Source organism: Canis aureus, chromosome 10, assembly GCF_053574225.1.
Source record: "Canis aureus isolate CA01 chromosome 10, VMU_Caureus_v.1.0, whole genome shotgun sequence".
NCBI classification, from domain to species: Eukaryota; Metazoa; Chordata; class Mammalia; order Carnivora; family Canidae; genus Canis; species Canis aureus.
In genome coordinates, this window is record NC_135620.1 from 38325777 (window position 1) to 38339602 (window position 13826).

Consider the following 13826-nt stretch of genomic DNA (forward strand, 5'->3'; position numbering starts at 1 on the left):
TAAAAACTATTCCTGAAATTGTTAGCTGGTGAAGAACATATTGTCAGGTTTTTTTTTTTTTTTTTTATGACTGACAAAATGTGGATATGTACCAGGTATCATTAAAATGTATGGAAGTCATATTTAGAAAGGAAGAGGAAAACGAGAAGGAAATGTTCAAATGGGTCCCAGTTAATGTACCAATTCACCACATTTGACTTTTTGAACAGATTCAACCTTTCCACTGGGTCTGCCAAAATGGTGTTGCAAGAGGAGGAGTCCAATAAAATGAGACTCATTTCTCTGCCCAGGGGCTTGGTCTTCTTTGCAAAGGACTGTGCTGAATTGTCAACTCTACAAATGTTTAACTACCTACAAGCGGGGTTTCACTTAAACTAGTAAATATACATCTTCTTTCTTGCTATGTTAAAATAATATGCTCTGTTGGTCTCTTTCAGTTTTATTTCACACAGTTACATCTGCAAAACGCATCACTCTTTGCTTCATAACTCAAGGTTCACAAACAGATTATCCAACAACCACCCATGACAAGCCATTCCAGGTGATGTGTTTGAAGAACATAGCTTGTCCTACCCAAAGAGGTCAAGGATCAGACCACTCTCCATGAAAAGTCTTCCATCACTCTGCATTTATGTGTCACATACAAGCTGTTCGGTTTCTAAAACTGGGAAATACATGACCATGTCTCATATGTGTCACACCTGCTTTTCTGTTATACTGTAGCCATACACCACCCAGACAGTACCAGCTTGCGGCACAGCAGAGCTCAGGTGGTCTTCCCTAGGCCAAGAGCAGGTGTGCAGGAGATGGTAGACTCTCCAATACCATAAAAACTGAAACCTCTTCCTACCATCACTTCCACCTTCACTGCAACTGTGAAGTCAATTCTTACAACTATTCTCCTCTCACATAGGGTATCTAAGTCAGTAAAAATGCTTTAAAACTAAGCTCATGGCTCAGCGGTTTGGCGCCTGCCTTTGGAGCAGGGCGTGATCCTAGAGTCCCGGGATCGAGTTCCATGTCAGGCTCCCTGCATGGAGCCTGCTTCTCTCTCTGCCTCTCTCTCTCTCATGAATAAATAAATAAAATCTTAAAAAAAAAAAAAAAAACTAAGCTCACCATGCTCATCCCGTAAGTCTGAAAATTTAGAAAATGATGCCAAATGCACGTCCTAAAAAATAATATGTGTTTACTCATCTGTGGGATGCCATTCACATTACAACTTCAGCTAGTATCTTTGCATTAGTATCACACACATTCCTTAAATATTAAAAGGCATATTAAGTAGAGATATATCTTTAAACAAGATGTCACATTTTTATTTTTTATCTGTGATACACTAAACTACTTCTAATGTCCCAAGACCACATAACATGAACTGAATTCCAAGTAAATACTTTCACTTTGCTAATAAACTTAGTATTGTATCACAGGATGTATCTCCTCATACATGAAAAGGGAAGATACTTGTTAAATCATACTTTTCTATTACAATGCCCAGTTGAATGGCTTCTGTTCTCCTGAGCTAAACCATAATGCAGGAAACATGACTTGCTCACCATGTGTCTCTAGTGCCTAGCACAGTACCAAGCACATGGTAACGATTTTTAAAGATAAGAGCTAGTCTTTACTGAGGGCCTATGCTAAGCGCTAGTTTATATGTTAGAACATTTACTCTTCATAATCACCTTGGGTGGTAAGTCTCCATTTTATAGATGGGAAAGCTAAAGCTCAGTTTGGTTGAGTAACTTTGCCAAAAGTCTCATAATAACTTTTGTCAACCTAGGCAGCCAGCTATCAAGAAACCATGTTCTTATCCACTGCAATATATATCATTTCTTGAATGAATATATGTATTATCTCCAGTTACAGAGAATTTATCCTGAAAAGGACTTTTTATTGCATACATGCTACCCTGATTCTTCTTTTACACCTGTCTCAATCAGTTGTCCATCTCCTGATGGCATTGATATATCTGTATGGCCTTCAGGGATCACTGTTTCTGTCACACCACCCCCAACTAATAAAGCAATAAGACTCCAACCTGGACTTCCAGCCTCTGGTCTGGTTCCTCCAGGTTTGGGCAAAAGTCTGCACCCAGCACTCTGCCAGCACATGCCACTGGAACCTAGGGGAATATGGCCAAGTTAGATGCTGGGTGTGGAGGCTGCTAAGAACTACATAAATACACATCTGATCCAGACAGAAGCAGATATGAAACAGGCCATCATGGCTTCATTGGATTTTGACACTCAGGATGCCAAATATATTATATCATATAACCAAGTTTATTAACTATCAGAAGGCAAATTCTAAAAAGAAAAGATCCACAAAACTTTTATTCCCCATTGTATCCACAGCATGTAGCACAAAGTAGGCATTTAATGAATATGGATGGGAGGAGGAGAGAAGGTAAAGTACAGGAGAAAAAGAAACATAAACATAGAATCTCTGCTTGATATTGGTGACATTTTTCCCCTCTTAATTTTCTTATGTGAGAATGAAAAACATTGTATTCTCTAATGCCTAAAGTTCCTTTCCACTGTTAAAATATCTGTTCAAGTTTATTTTTCCTATTCATGTATATAGGTTAGCACAGACTTTATCAATATTTATTTACTATCTCTAAATTTTAATAGGCTTATTTTGTCTGTTCCAGTAATGAAAATGATAACAAAACAGCTATAATTTAGAATGTTCCCTATATCTAAAATTTTACACTGAAAGCCACTAAGATTCTTTTTCAAAATTAAATTATCTTAATTAGTCGATCTCATCCCAAAATATTGCCTCTACTGTCACCTGCTTACTTCATTTTAGATTTTTTTTTAAAGACTAAAGGACTTAGATTCCATCTAAACCTGCTTTCTGCTTTTTTAAAAAAGTTCTTTGAATCACTACTATTTCCAAACACATACTATCTTTGTTAATCATACAACTATCTTTATCATAATCCATCAATCAGTTTCAACCCACCTGTCTTCTTTCCCTATCAAAGCCCACCTTTGCTGTTCTGTGCTTTAACTCCACTTAGGATCATCTGTGCCAGTCAATTTTCTTTGCTGAGATCAGTTTTCAGCCAAGTGTGTGCTGCCTTAGAAGATATTTCCCTCTTTCTTTCCACCCACGAATCAGTTCACTTCTCTAAATTAAAAAAATTTTTCAATAAAGTCCACTTTGCAAGTTTACCAGAGAGCATTACCAATATTTTTTAAAAAAGCACTCAGTCAAGACCCCTGGGTGGCTCAGCGGTTGAGCGTCTGCCTTTGGCTCAGGGCATGATCCCTGTTGGGGATCTGGCAGGGAGCCTGCTTCTCCCTCTGTCTATGTCTCTTTCTCTCTGTCTTTCATGAATAAATAAATAAAATCTTAAAAAAAAAAAAAAGCACTCAGTCTTTTTTGGGACCACCGCTCCTATTTTTTTAAGTTTTGCATTCTTTCTTCTAGCTTATGTCCATAAAGTGACATGGACAGATTATCATCTGTCTTTGAACTTACCCACTCTTCACCTACAAATTTCACAGTGGGGCTCAAGAGGGGAAGTAAGAGAGGTCACATTTACTGAGCACCTGCAATGTGCCAGTCACCATGTGGGCACCTTAAGTGTGGATTTTTCCTTTCATCAGTCTTATGGAATATGAGCATTTCCATTTGACAAATGAAAAAAACCCAAGGCTTTAAGTAGGTAAGTAACGAGCTCACGTTAACATACGAGAAAGTTACAATGCTCAAACTTAAGAAATGAGAAGATGGATAATATATTTCAAAGAAGTTAATTAAAAACATGCAATAGTTGCATTTAGTGGCTTCCACTCTAGATGCATTTGTTGATGTTTCATATGAAAGAAATTACAAAAAAGACAAAGGAAGTGGAGAAAATATGTTATCAAGACTTACTACTTGCTCTGTGGTCTTAGACAACATAATGTGAACCTATCCTCTACCTTGAGGAAGGAGAAAGACATGGAGTACAGAGAAGAGATACTGTGCACTGGTGTCGTGGCACACATAGACTGGTGCTGATGCCACCCTTCAGTTGATATATGGAGGGGCACTAATGAGATCTGAAACAGTAATTCTCCCTACAGTGCAACAGAAAAACTAGGGAAAAAAATATTCTTGGAATATTCCACATCAAAGCAATCCCTGCTAGCTTCCAAAAGACCGCAATAAATGAGACTACTTAACTGATTAAAGCACATTCATGAGCCAGAATATGTATATTGCAAATCAAGTGTAAATAATACTTTATTTTATGTACACAAAACAATTCCCACTTACCTTAATATTATTAGACTGTATCACCAATACTAAGTTTCTAGTTCTTTTATACCATCCCCCAGAATGCATTTGATAAACACTCTCAAGAGGAAAGGAGAAAGTTAGATGGCAATTACACTCAATTATAACCTCAGACACTTAGAAAGCACAGTTTCTGAAAGAAAACAAAAAGGTCTGTGAATAAGTTGGAAGGAAACAGTGCCAGGCTACTAGAATGTTTCAGCTATACAAATCATGAAAAGAACTGCACTAGTGACATGAGGTAGCACTCTCAAACTTAGAATCCTAGGGTTTCCAAAAGGAAAAAAAAATCTATCAGGATCCACATAAATAAAATCCTGTATTTTATTTTTAAATTTATTTATTTATTTATTCATGAGAGATACACAGAGAGAGGCAGAGACATAGGCAGAGGGAGAAGCATACTCCCCACTGGGAGCCTGATGCAGGACTTGATCCCAGGACTCTGGGATCATGCCCCGAGGCAAAGGCAGATGCTCAACCACTGAGTCACCCAGGCATCCCTGGACTCCTGTGTTTTAAAAAGGAAACTGAAACTTAAAATTGCACAGTTGTACTACTGGATTCACTAACGATATCCTCTCCCACATCACCTACCACACTGCGTGACAATACTGGATAAAGAAAAAAAAAATAAGGGGAAACCACATATATCTGTTTCCTAATTCATCAAAATATACCAGGGAAAAAACAAATGATATATAAGTTGATAACCTAATTAGTTACAATTCTGCATACCTAGGCAATTAGGACTTTTGATTTAGAAGCCTCAATAGTGAGACAGCTAGCTAGAAGCGATCAAAAACATGACTGACAGATATAGCAAAGATAAATTGTCCAGCCCCTTATCATCACTCCAGTTTAAATTAAGATAATAAAATATGGTGTGTACCTCACCACTGTTTTTTTGGAATGTACAGTTTAAATTGATTTGAAGAGCTCCAATTTTATCTGCTTTCCTTCATGTTCGGTGTTTAGTGCCTTTTTCAACACCATACTTTATTTTTTTTTAAGATTTTATTTATTTATTCACAAGAGACACACACATACACAGAGGCAGAGAAAAAGACAGAGGGTAGAGAAGCAGGCTCCATTCAGGGAGCCTGATGTGGGACTCAATCCTGGGACTCCAGGACCATGCCCTAAGCCTTAACCGCTGAGCCACTCGGGAGTCCCCGACACCATACTTTAAAACAAAGGTCTCTACACTGATTTTCACAAAACATTTCACAGTGATATTTATCTCTGAAAAGTAATAAGACTAGGGGATTTTTTAATTTTTTATTCGTTTTTGCATCTTAGTATATTTTGCTTTCAAAGTTTTTAAGTTAAAAATAACAAAAAGTACTAAACCGATCGGCTAATATTTCTGGACAGTAGGCCACGGGTTTAATCATGGGATAATAATTGTCTAGTACTCATCTAAATTTCATTCTGCTATTGCTATAATAGGAAGTAGGAGGCCTTGAAAGGGACCCTTCTAGAATCCCCAGGGCAAGTCCAAGCTGAGTGCATATCTACTCTCCAGGACATACCTCAAAGGAATCATGGTGTGTGAGAGAGCTATTTACAACTTACTTTGTGTATAATCAGCAGAAACAAAAGATATGACAACAAATATAAAAGCCTCCCTCTCTTTCCCTCTTTCTCCTCTCTCAGGGGAATTCAGCAAGGGAGGGCCAGTGGGCATTCACTTCAGTGTCAAAAGGGCTTCCAGAAAACACATTTTCTGTGGGGCAGGGAGGAAATATGGCAGGCTTCCTACACACACACACACACACACACACACACACACTCACACACACTCACACAAGGTCTTTGTTTACTGAGATCACACATAAAAACTGTTAGGGGCCAGACTTCTGAAAAGAACATTGAAAAAGCCCCACAACGGGAGCTACTACTCAAAATAACTGAAACTGAATGAGGCAGGAGGTGTCTATAAGGAAAGGGCCAAAGGAAGAAACAAAGAGGCACAGGAATGATAACTTCAGAATAGAAACACGTTACCAAGAAAAGGATTATAGAGTCAGGGATGCTTCTTGCAGAGTCAGGGCCCATTTGAAATTTTATTTTATTTTTAAACATTAAACATTCAGGTAGCCATTTGCCTGATAGGCACTATAAAAGTCAGAGCCTAAATAAACAAACTAACTTCCATGTCAGCTCAAGGCTCTTCAGTTAGGCTGGCCACAAGCCTGGATCAGTTCTGAAGTACATGTGTTTTGGTGACTGCAGTCTAGCAGTGCAGGGATGTGGGGAACTATCTGAACCCATGAAAAATTTGGAAAAGAGTGAAAAGACAAAATTTGTTTTAAGAAAGACAGTGGGAGAGAGAGAACCCAAAAAAAGTTCCTTCAGAGGACAGAGGACATGGCTGGGTATAAGATCTGTCACATTCCAAGCTGGAGAAAAGTACTGATACAACTTCAGCCTAATTTCAGTTGTTAGACAATGCCAAGCAGCAAGAGGAAAAATTACTCAGATAACACAAAGAATTCAGGAAGACCATTAAGTGAAATAGATTTGGCAGTAAGCTAGTCAGGAGCTCTTGCAAGAAAGAGAAAAAAAGAAATTAATTACCCAACATGTAAAGATGAAGATGTACACTAAATATTGCTACAAAGTAAATAAATACAAAAACTGAAAGAAAAAAAAAACATAAGAAAATAAACTGCTGCTGGATTTGCAGATAACTTATACCTTAAATTTTCAGGCTACAATTTAACTAAAGATAAAATCCTGGGCCTCACCCTTTTCAGCCACAGAACCCCATACTGAACCTCAGAAGGGACAAGTATACAGAAGCTAAAGTTCAAGAATAAAAACGCTGCTAAACAATCAGAAAGGAACTGGTGAGTCTGAATGGTATTGATCCAGTCTCCCCGATACAGAATGGCCAGAAATATGCCTGTTCTCATAGAGGCCTTAGATGAGGCATGGTTGTATCCACAGGAACAGGGCAATAATGAGAGATATATCATACGGGAACTGAGTAGGACACAGGATAGTCCTCTCTAGAGTCATCCCAGAATAAGGAACTACAGGATCAAGGTGAGAGAGGAATGAGCGGGAAGGGTCAAGGAAGTGATTCTGCTACTCAACAGGTTGACAGACACAGATGATTACTGCATCGGGGTGCAGGGTGGGCACACCACCTCACAAGAGCCAGGGACTGTTTAATTGGGGTTCACTCTCTTTCTGCCTCGGGAGCTGGTCCTCTTGGGTAAGCCAGGGCCCTCGGCTCCGTGACAGGAGCAACCTCTGCAGGTATAATTACAGGAGATTTTCACAGCCACACACAACAATACCTTATTTTTATACTGTGAAATGTGGGATAGAAGTAAAAAATCTCTTTCCTGGTAACACCCTGCAGAGCCTGATGGACCATGAATAACACTGAAATTACATAGACTCTTTCTTCTAGAGCCCTCAAAGGGCTTTACACATAGTATTTATGTGTAGGAGGAAAGGAGAAAATTTCTATCATACTTTTTAAACAAGGAAACTGAGGTCCATCACTATAGTCTTCCCCACATTTGATAAATTGAATGGACTTGAAATTAAGACAAAGTTCTTTCAACTACCACACTAGTGCTTTACTAGAAAGCCTTTTACCACATGAAGACTGGCTTATTTGTCCAATTCTTGTTTTACATGGGTTTTAGCACTGAAGAAAACGTGAATGAAGTTATTTGTAACTTGCCACGGATGAGCTTTATACTTGAAAAAGAGAAGTACAAAATCTGATTATTTTCAACTGGTTTACAATCATTCTTGTAATTGAGTATTCTAGAAATTGAACACCTCAGACTATTGCTGACAAGCATATACATTGCCAAGCCTGACAAGTGACATGAAGTGAAATATATATTTTTTTAAAGATTTTATTTATTTATTTGAGAGAAGGAGAGGAAGAGAGCATGTGAGCATGATTAGGGAGGAGACAAAGAGGAACAAGCAGACTCCCTGCTGAGCAGGGAGCCTGACACAGGGCTCCATCCCAGGACTCAGAGTTCATAACCTGAGCCAAAGTCAGATGCCTAACTGAGCCACTCAGGTGCCCCTTAAATTTCGAGTATGCTTATATACCCATGTTAAGTTTCTTTCTGCCCTCAAGGCTCAATTCTAACTATTTTAAAGACAGGTAATATTAAAAACTCCCCTGGCTTTGGTGTTAGACCTCTATTTTAACCCCAGAGGCAGTACCTTATAAAGCTTATCAGTAAAGTACCAATTCAGAGCCTTGTTTCCTGTATCCAAAAAATGGGAATAATTATATTTTTACTGTGTAAGGTTAGTTAGGCTGAAGGAGATGACACAGATAAAGCACTTAACTAAGCATGCAGTAGGGACACAGTATAGGTAAAAGATACTTCCCCAGATATCACCCCCACGCCCCTCTCAGCACACTCCCATGAGAACTAGAAGTTTGAGACAAAGAAGGAAGGGTTTTTGGGGAGTTGGTGAACGTTAGTAACAGAGGAATAATAATACAAGCCATTAGGGAAACTAGAAAATAATATCTATTCAATTAGTCTCCATCAGGGGCCAGGTCATCAACTTCCAAAAGACTTCCTAGAAAGTTGTGTTAATTAAAAAAGACCATAAAGTCTTTGTCTAAGCTCTGAGAGACTGATCATTATAGTCTTCAGTGGTGGAAGGAATGAGGTGGCACATTTCACACTGCTATTCCTGCTCCAACCAAGCCCTTCACAATTAAAACATAGGTAATTTTTCGAGTTTTCTTTCATGCTATTGGTTTGACCTATGAATTAAAAATAAGAAGCTTTGGGCACCTGGGTGGTTCAGTGCTTGAGCATCATCTGCCTTCGCCTTAGGGCATGATCCCGGGGTCCTGGGATCAAATTCCGCATCAGGCTCCCCACAGAGAACCTGCTTCTTCTTCTGCCTATGTCTCTGCCTCTCTCTCTCTCTCTCTCTCTCATGAATGAATAAATAAAAGTCTTTTAAAAAAATAAGGAGCTTCCAAGGAAGATAGGTCAATAAAAGGTGAAGAACCTCTACCCTTTGGGGACTCAAAAACAAAAACAAAAAACCCCAAAAAGCTGAACATATTAAACAGCAAACTGATAGACAAAACCAACATTCTAGGTCAGTGTTTCAAAGTGTACTCCTCAGCCAAGGCACGTTATTAACATTACCTAGGAACTCATCTCAAGTGCGCTTGGCACTGAAGACCTGAGACCCAATGTGACAAAACCTAGGGGTGGAGCCCAGCCATTTGTTTATGCAAGCCTGTCAGGTAATGCTGAACAGCATTAAGGTTTGAGAATCACTAGCATAAATAAATGAGAAAATCAAAAAAGAACTGGGAAAGCAAGAGCTCTCTAGATGGTATCTTAGCTTTAGAAAATATAGGCCTCTTACCAAAGAGGGTGGGTGGGCAATGGTAAAGGAAAAAAAGCAGCACACACCAGGGCATAAATTGCAGGATGTCCCAAAATCTTACTCTGAAGAAGAGATGGAATGCCAGAGAAGGAGTCTCTTAAGAGGGAAAGCCAAAATAAGCAAGCCACTTGAGCAGTGGTCTGTCCAACGCCACAGATGCTGCAAACATCAGAAGAAAATGATTTGAGGATAGACATTAATTTCAGCATTTAAACTAAAAGTACTTTAAAATGATCCTGGTAACCTCGAACTCAGCCACTGGGTTTGTTCCATTCAGCCTGCCTTTCCACAGCGATCAAGAGTTAGGATAAAAGTAACTATCTCTAATGAGGGGAAAGAGTCTATTTCAAGTAATGATCACCAAGCCACTGAATTTTCTTTCTTTTTTTTTTTTTTTTTTTTTTGAGGGGGTGGCATTTTTTTTAGAAAGGAGTTCACTTTTGGGTGCATTTTACTTGATCTTACTTCATCAGAGGCACAAAGTGGGACACACCAAAAGGGTTTCTTTTCTTCCCAAATTTAACAATACCAAAAGACAAAAATGTATGTGAGAAAGCGGAAGAGGGAATCTGAGGGATGACATAAGATAGAAGAATGTGTTATGTGCCAGAGAGCAAGAAAACAAATATTACTCCCAAAAAACTCAATGTCTCAAGTTACCCAGTTCTGGCCCTTACAAAAATGCCTGATCCTGGGAAATAATAAAGTCAAACAAACAGTTGCCCTGATTGCAGTGACTATGCCAGAAGTAATATCTCTGCTGGAAAAGATTAATATGGCCTCAGGTACCTTGCATTGATGAGCAAATGCATTGGTTTCCATCCCTATCAAGGAAAGGGAATCGAAGTATGTGAATGACACAGATGTTTACAGTCTTGAGCAGGATTAATTCTTTGGCCCTACCTTAAACCAATTATGGTTAGAAAAAAGTTTTAGTAGCCATACATAAAACCAAGAGACAAAATACAAAGAACACTTAAGCTGGATTTAATGCACAGTGGTTGTCTAGAGATAGAGATTCCTCTGGACTAGCCCTTTGCCCCAATTGACAGGACTTAAACTCACTATGAAGAGTAAGGCTAAAGGAGGCCACAAATTGTACCAACAGACCAGAGGAATTCCGACTGCTGTAAACAGGAGAGCCAGGGGAGCCTTTACCATGCTGCCAAAGTGCATAATGTAGCATGCTGAAGATCAATGAATCAACGTGGTTTTCTTTGCATGCAAAGTTTGAACACAGGTAATAAGAAAGGAAATGGGAAGGCAGATTGAGGCTTGCTGTTCCATACGGTAAAAACTTTCCCAATTCAAACATAAGTCATACTGTGTATTGTACAATACTTCTCCAAATCTGTTAAGGATCCCAGGCAAAAAGAATGTACAACATACAAAGTTGATTTCTACAGACTGTCCACCCTCTCGCTAACCACAGCCCCTATTCCATCCCAAGGACACTAATCCTAACTGGAGGAGGTCTAGGGAAAATGAAATGCTGCAGTATTCTGTACCAGAGAGATGAAAAGTAAATATAAATGCCTCCTACCAGCAGCATCTCTTTGTTACTGTGGATCTTAGGAAGTGATGAGAAGAGAAAGTAAAAGAGAGTTTCTTAAATTTTCCTTGGGAAATTTTACAAAGTATTTTTTCAAGCATATTTCACTCCTAAAATCTAGTGGCTTTAGAGGCTAAAAGATGCAGCTCAGTAGACAAAATAATGCTTTATAAATGATAAAACACATGATTTTCTTTTGGTTTGTTTTTGGTGTTAGTAGCCTTACCTGAAGATAGAGCTACATATGTCATCAACTTACCTAATGGTAAGCAATGCTGTAAAACATCATTTGCTCTCTATAGGCTTTTCTTCCGGTGATGTGAAGGTCTTCCCATATTTCACAGGCCACCCATATGAAAACAGTGCTCCCAAATCCCTCCCTATTCCTTACCTCTCCTGTGAATTTTAGTACTGTACTTTCGAGTTCCCACTAGAGCAAAAAAGCAAAGCAAACAGGTTCACTGAAATCTTACCTTTACTACAGCTCTCCCTGGACTTTGCTATCTTTTGCAATGTTACCACCTTAATCCCATTAACAAAGACTCAGAACCACAGATCATGATTAAAAGCCTTCTCCTTATTTCCCAAACCCAATAAATGGGTTTAATGAAAGCCTATCCATTCTTCCCTTCCAAGTTCTTCAACTGCCTCCTCACACACACAGATTTCCCTCCTTCCAGATCATATCTAAGAAGTACATGCTCAGACCTTTGCCATAACCCTTAAGTGATAATACCACCTTTATCATTTCATACTCACCAACCAGTGCCATATATCACCACTCCAATTGTCAAACATTCTCCTAGATGATGTTTAGAGCTCCCCACAAATTACCAATTAAAAGTTCCTTCCAGACCCAGTAGAGACCCTTCCTTCCAGTAGAGAACTACTCTACCTTGCCTTTCCAGCTTTATTTTTTCCTCCTTCTTCATGACAAATACAAGACAGTCTCATTAGACTATTGGATGTCTCTTGCATACTGATTTGGACTTTCCTAATTTGACACAGTTTACATGCTGCTCTTAATAGAATACCTTCTCCTGCATTATACTTTTGAAAATCTTTGTTTTTCCCAATGCCACTTCTACAAAGTTTTCTGATACCCCGAGGCAGCAGAGGTCTCCTCCCCAGTGTTCTACCATCCTTAGGGATCTCCCCACTATACAACTTTAGGCTGTAAATACATGTTTTTCTTTCCTTAAGGAGCTTATGTCTCTTTGTATTCCCCCGTAATCCCTACTACCCTGCTTTACACACACAGCAGATAGCCAACAAATACATGCAAAATAAATAATAAATAAATCTCTTAAAATTCATAGTGGCACCAGTAAGCCAATGCTACAAATATAGTGATTTTAACTGTGCCTTTATTCCATCAGATCCTCAACAAACACCCTTAAGGCAGGTAAGGGCCAATAATTTCTATTTTATAGAAATTCAAGATGCATGGAGGTTACTATTTATGCACAGAACATTCTTCTGAGTATAATTTAACCTGTAAAGGTTCAGTAACTCCTTCAACATCACCTTGTTGGTTTGTGGTGTGTTTCTATGGAAATGATACTTCTCTTGCTGGACTTTCCTTCCAGCTTACTTCAGGATACCTCTAAAACCTGACGCCATCAAAGCAATCTTCCAGAGATGAGAAAACGTGCAACACTTTCTCTACAATAGAGGTGTACGAGATTTCTCTCTGCCTCACAAGTTGTCAACATATGCTGAAATCTGAAGTACAGAACGAGAAAATAAATACTGGCATACTTAGCCTCTTAATTTAAAATTTACTAGACTTTGAAGTAGAAGCAAGTATGAAAAGCTCTTGTTATAAGCTCTTTAAAACATGTATTGATTGCCACATACCTGGAAAGAAAGTAATCAGCCCATTACACTGCCCTGACATAGGAACACATTTCCAAGACACTATAAAAGTGGCTTACAGACTACTGAAAATAAATTTCCATCCCCAATCAGTATCTCCTTTATTTCAAGCCAGAAGTAGGCAACTACAGCCTATGGGCCAACTGCTACCCTGCGATCTACTTTTGTAAATAAATTTTAATTGAAATATAGCTATGCTATTTCTTTATATCATCTATGATTGTGGCTACAGAGACAGAATTAAATAGTTGCTATAAAAACCACATGGCAAAAAAAAAAAAAAAAAAACAAAAAACACCACATGGCTGCCTAAAATATTTACTATCAAGACCTTTATAAAAAAGGTTTACCAACCCCTGTTTTAAAGTGTGAAAAAGGGATCCCTGGGTGGCACAGCAGTTTGGCGCCTGCCTTTGGCCCAGGGCGCGCGATCCTGGAGACCCGGGATCGAATCCCACATCGGGCTCCCGGTGCATGGAGCCTGCTTCTCCCTCTGCCTGTGTCTCTGCCTCTCTCTCTCTCTCTGTGTGACTATCATAAATAAATAAAATAAAATAAAGTGTGCAAAAGGGCAGCCCAGGTGGCTCAGTGGTTTAGCACCGCCTTCAGCCCAGGGCATGATCCTGGAGTCCCAGGATTGAGTCCTACGTCCGGCCCCTGCCTGGGGCCTGCTTCTCCCTCT

At 39.1% G+C, this 13826-nt stretch overlaps 1 protein-coding gene across 26 annotated transcripts in view; it reads right to left on the reverse strand.

Annotated features, from left to right (window-relative positions):
* The window catches only part of BNC2 (basonuclin zinc finger protein 2), a 436884-nt gene that overhangs the window by 248158 nt on the left and 174900 nt on the right, over nucleotides 1–13826 (reverse strand). For 15 of the 26 annotated variants that reach the window (XM_077912048.1, XM_077912060.1, XM_077912052.1 and 12 more), the window contains one exon: nucleotides 2045–2128. The exons of 9 other annotated variants lie outside the window; for them this stretch is intronic. In XM_077912048.1, coding sequence (XP_077768174.1) covers nucleotides 2045–2128 — 84 coding nt within the window. Of the gene's footprint in view, nucleotides 1–2044; nucleotides 2129–3003; nucleotides 3146–11525; nucleotides 13298–13826 lie in introns of those variants that run through there. 2 more of the 26 variants (XM_077912062.1, XM_077912061.1) reach the window with 2 other exon arrangements.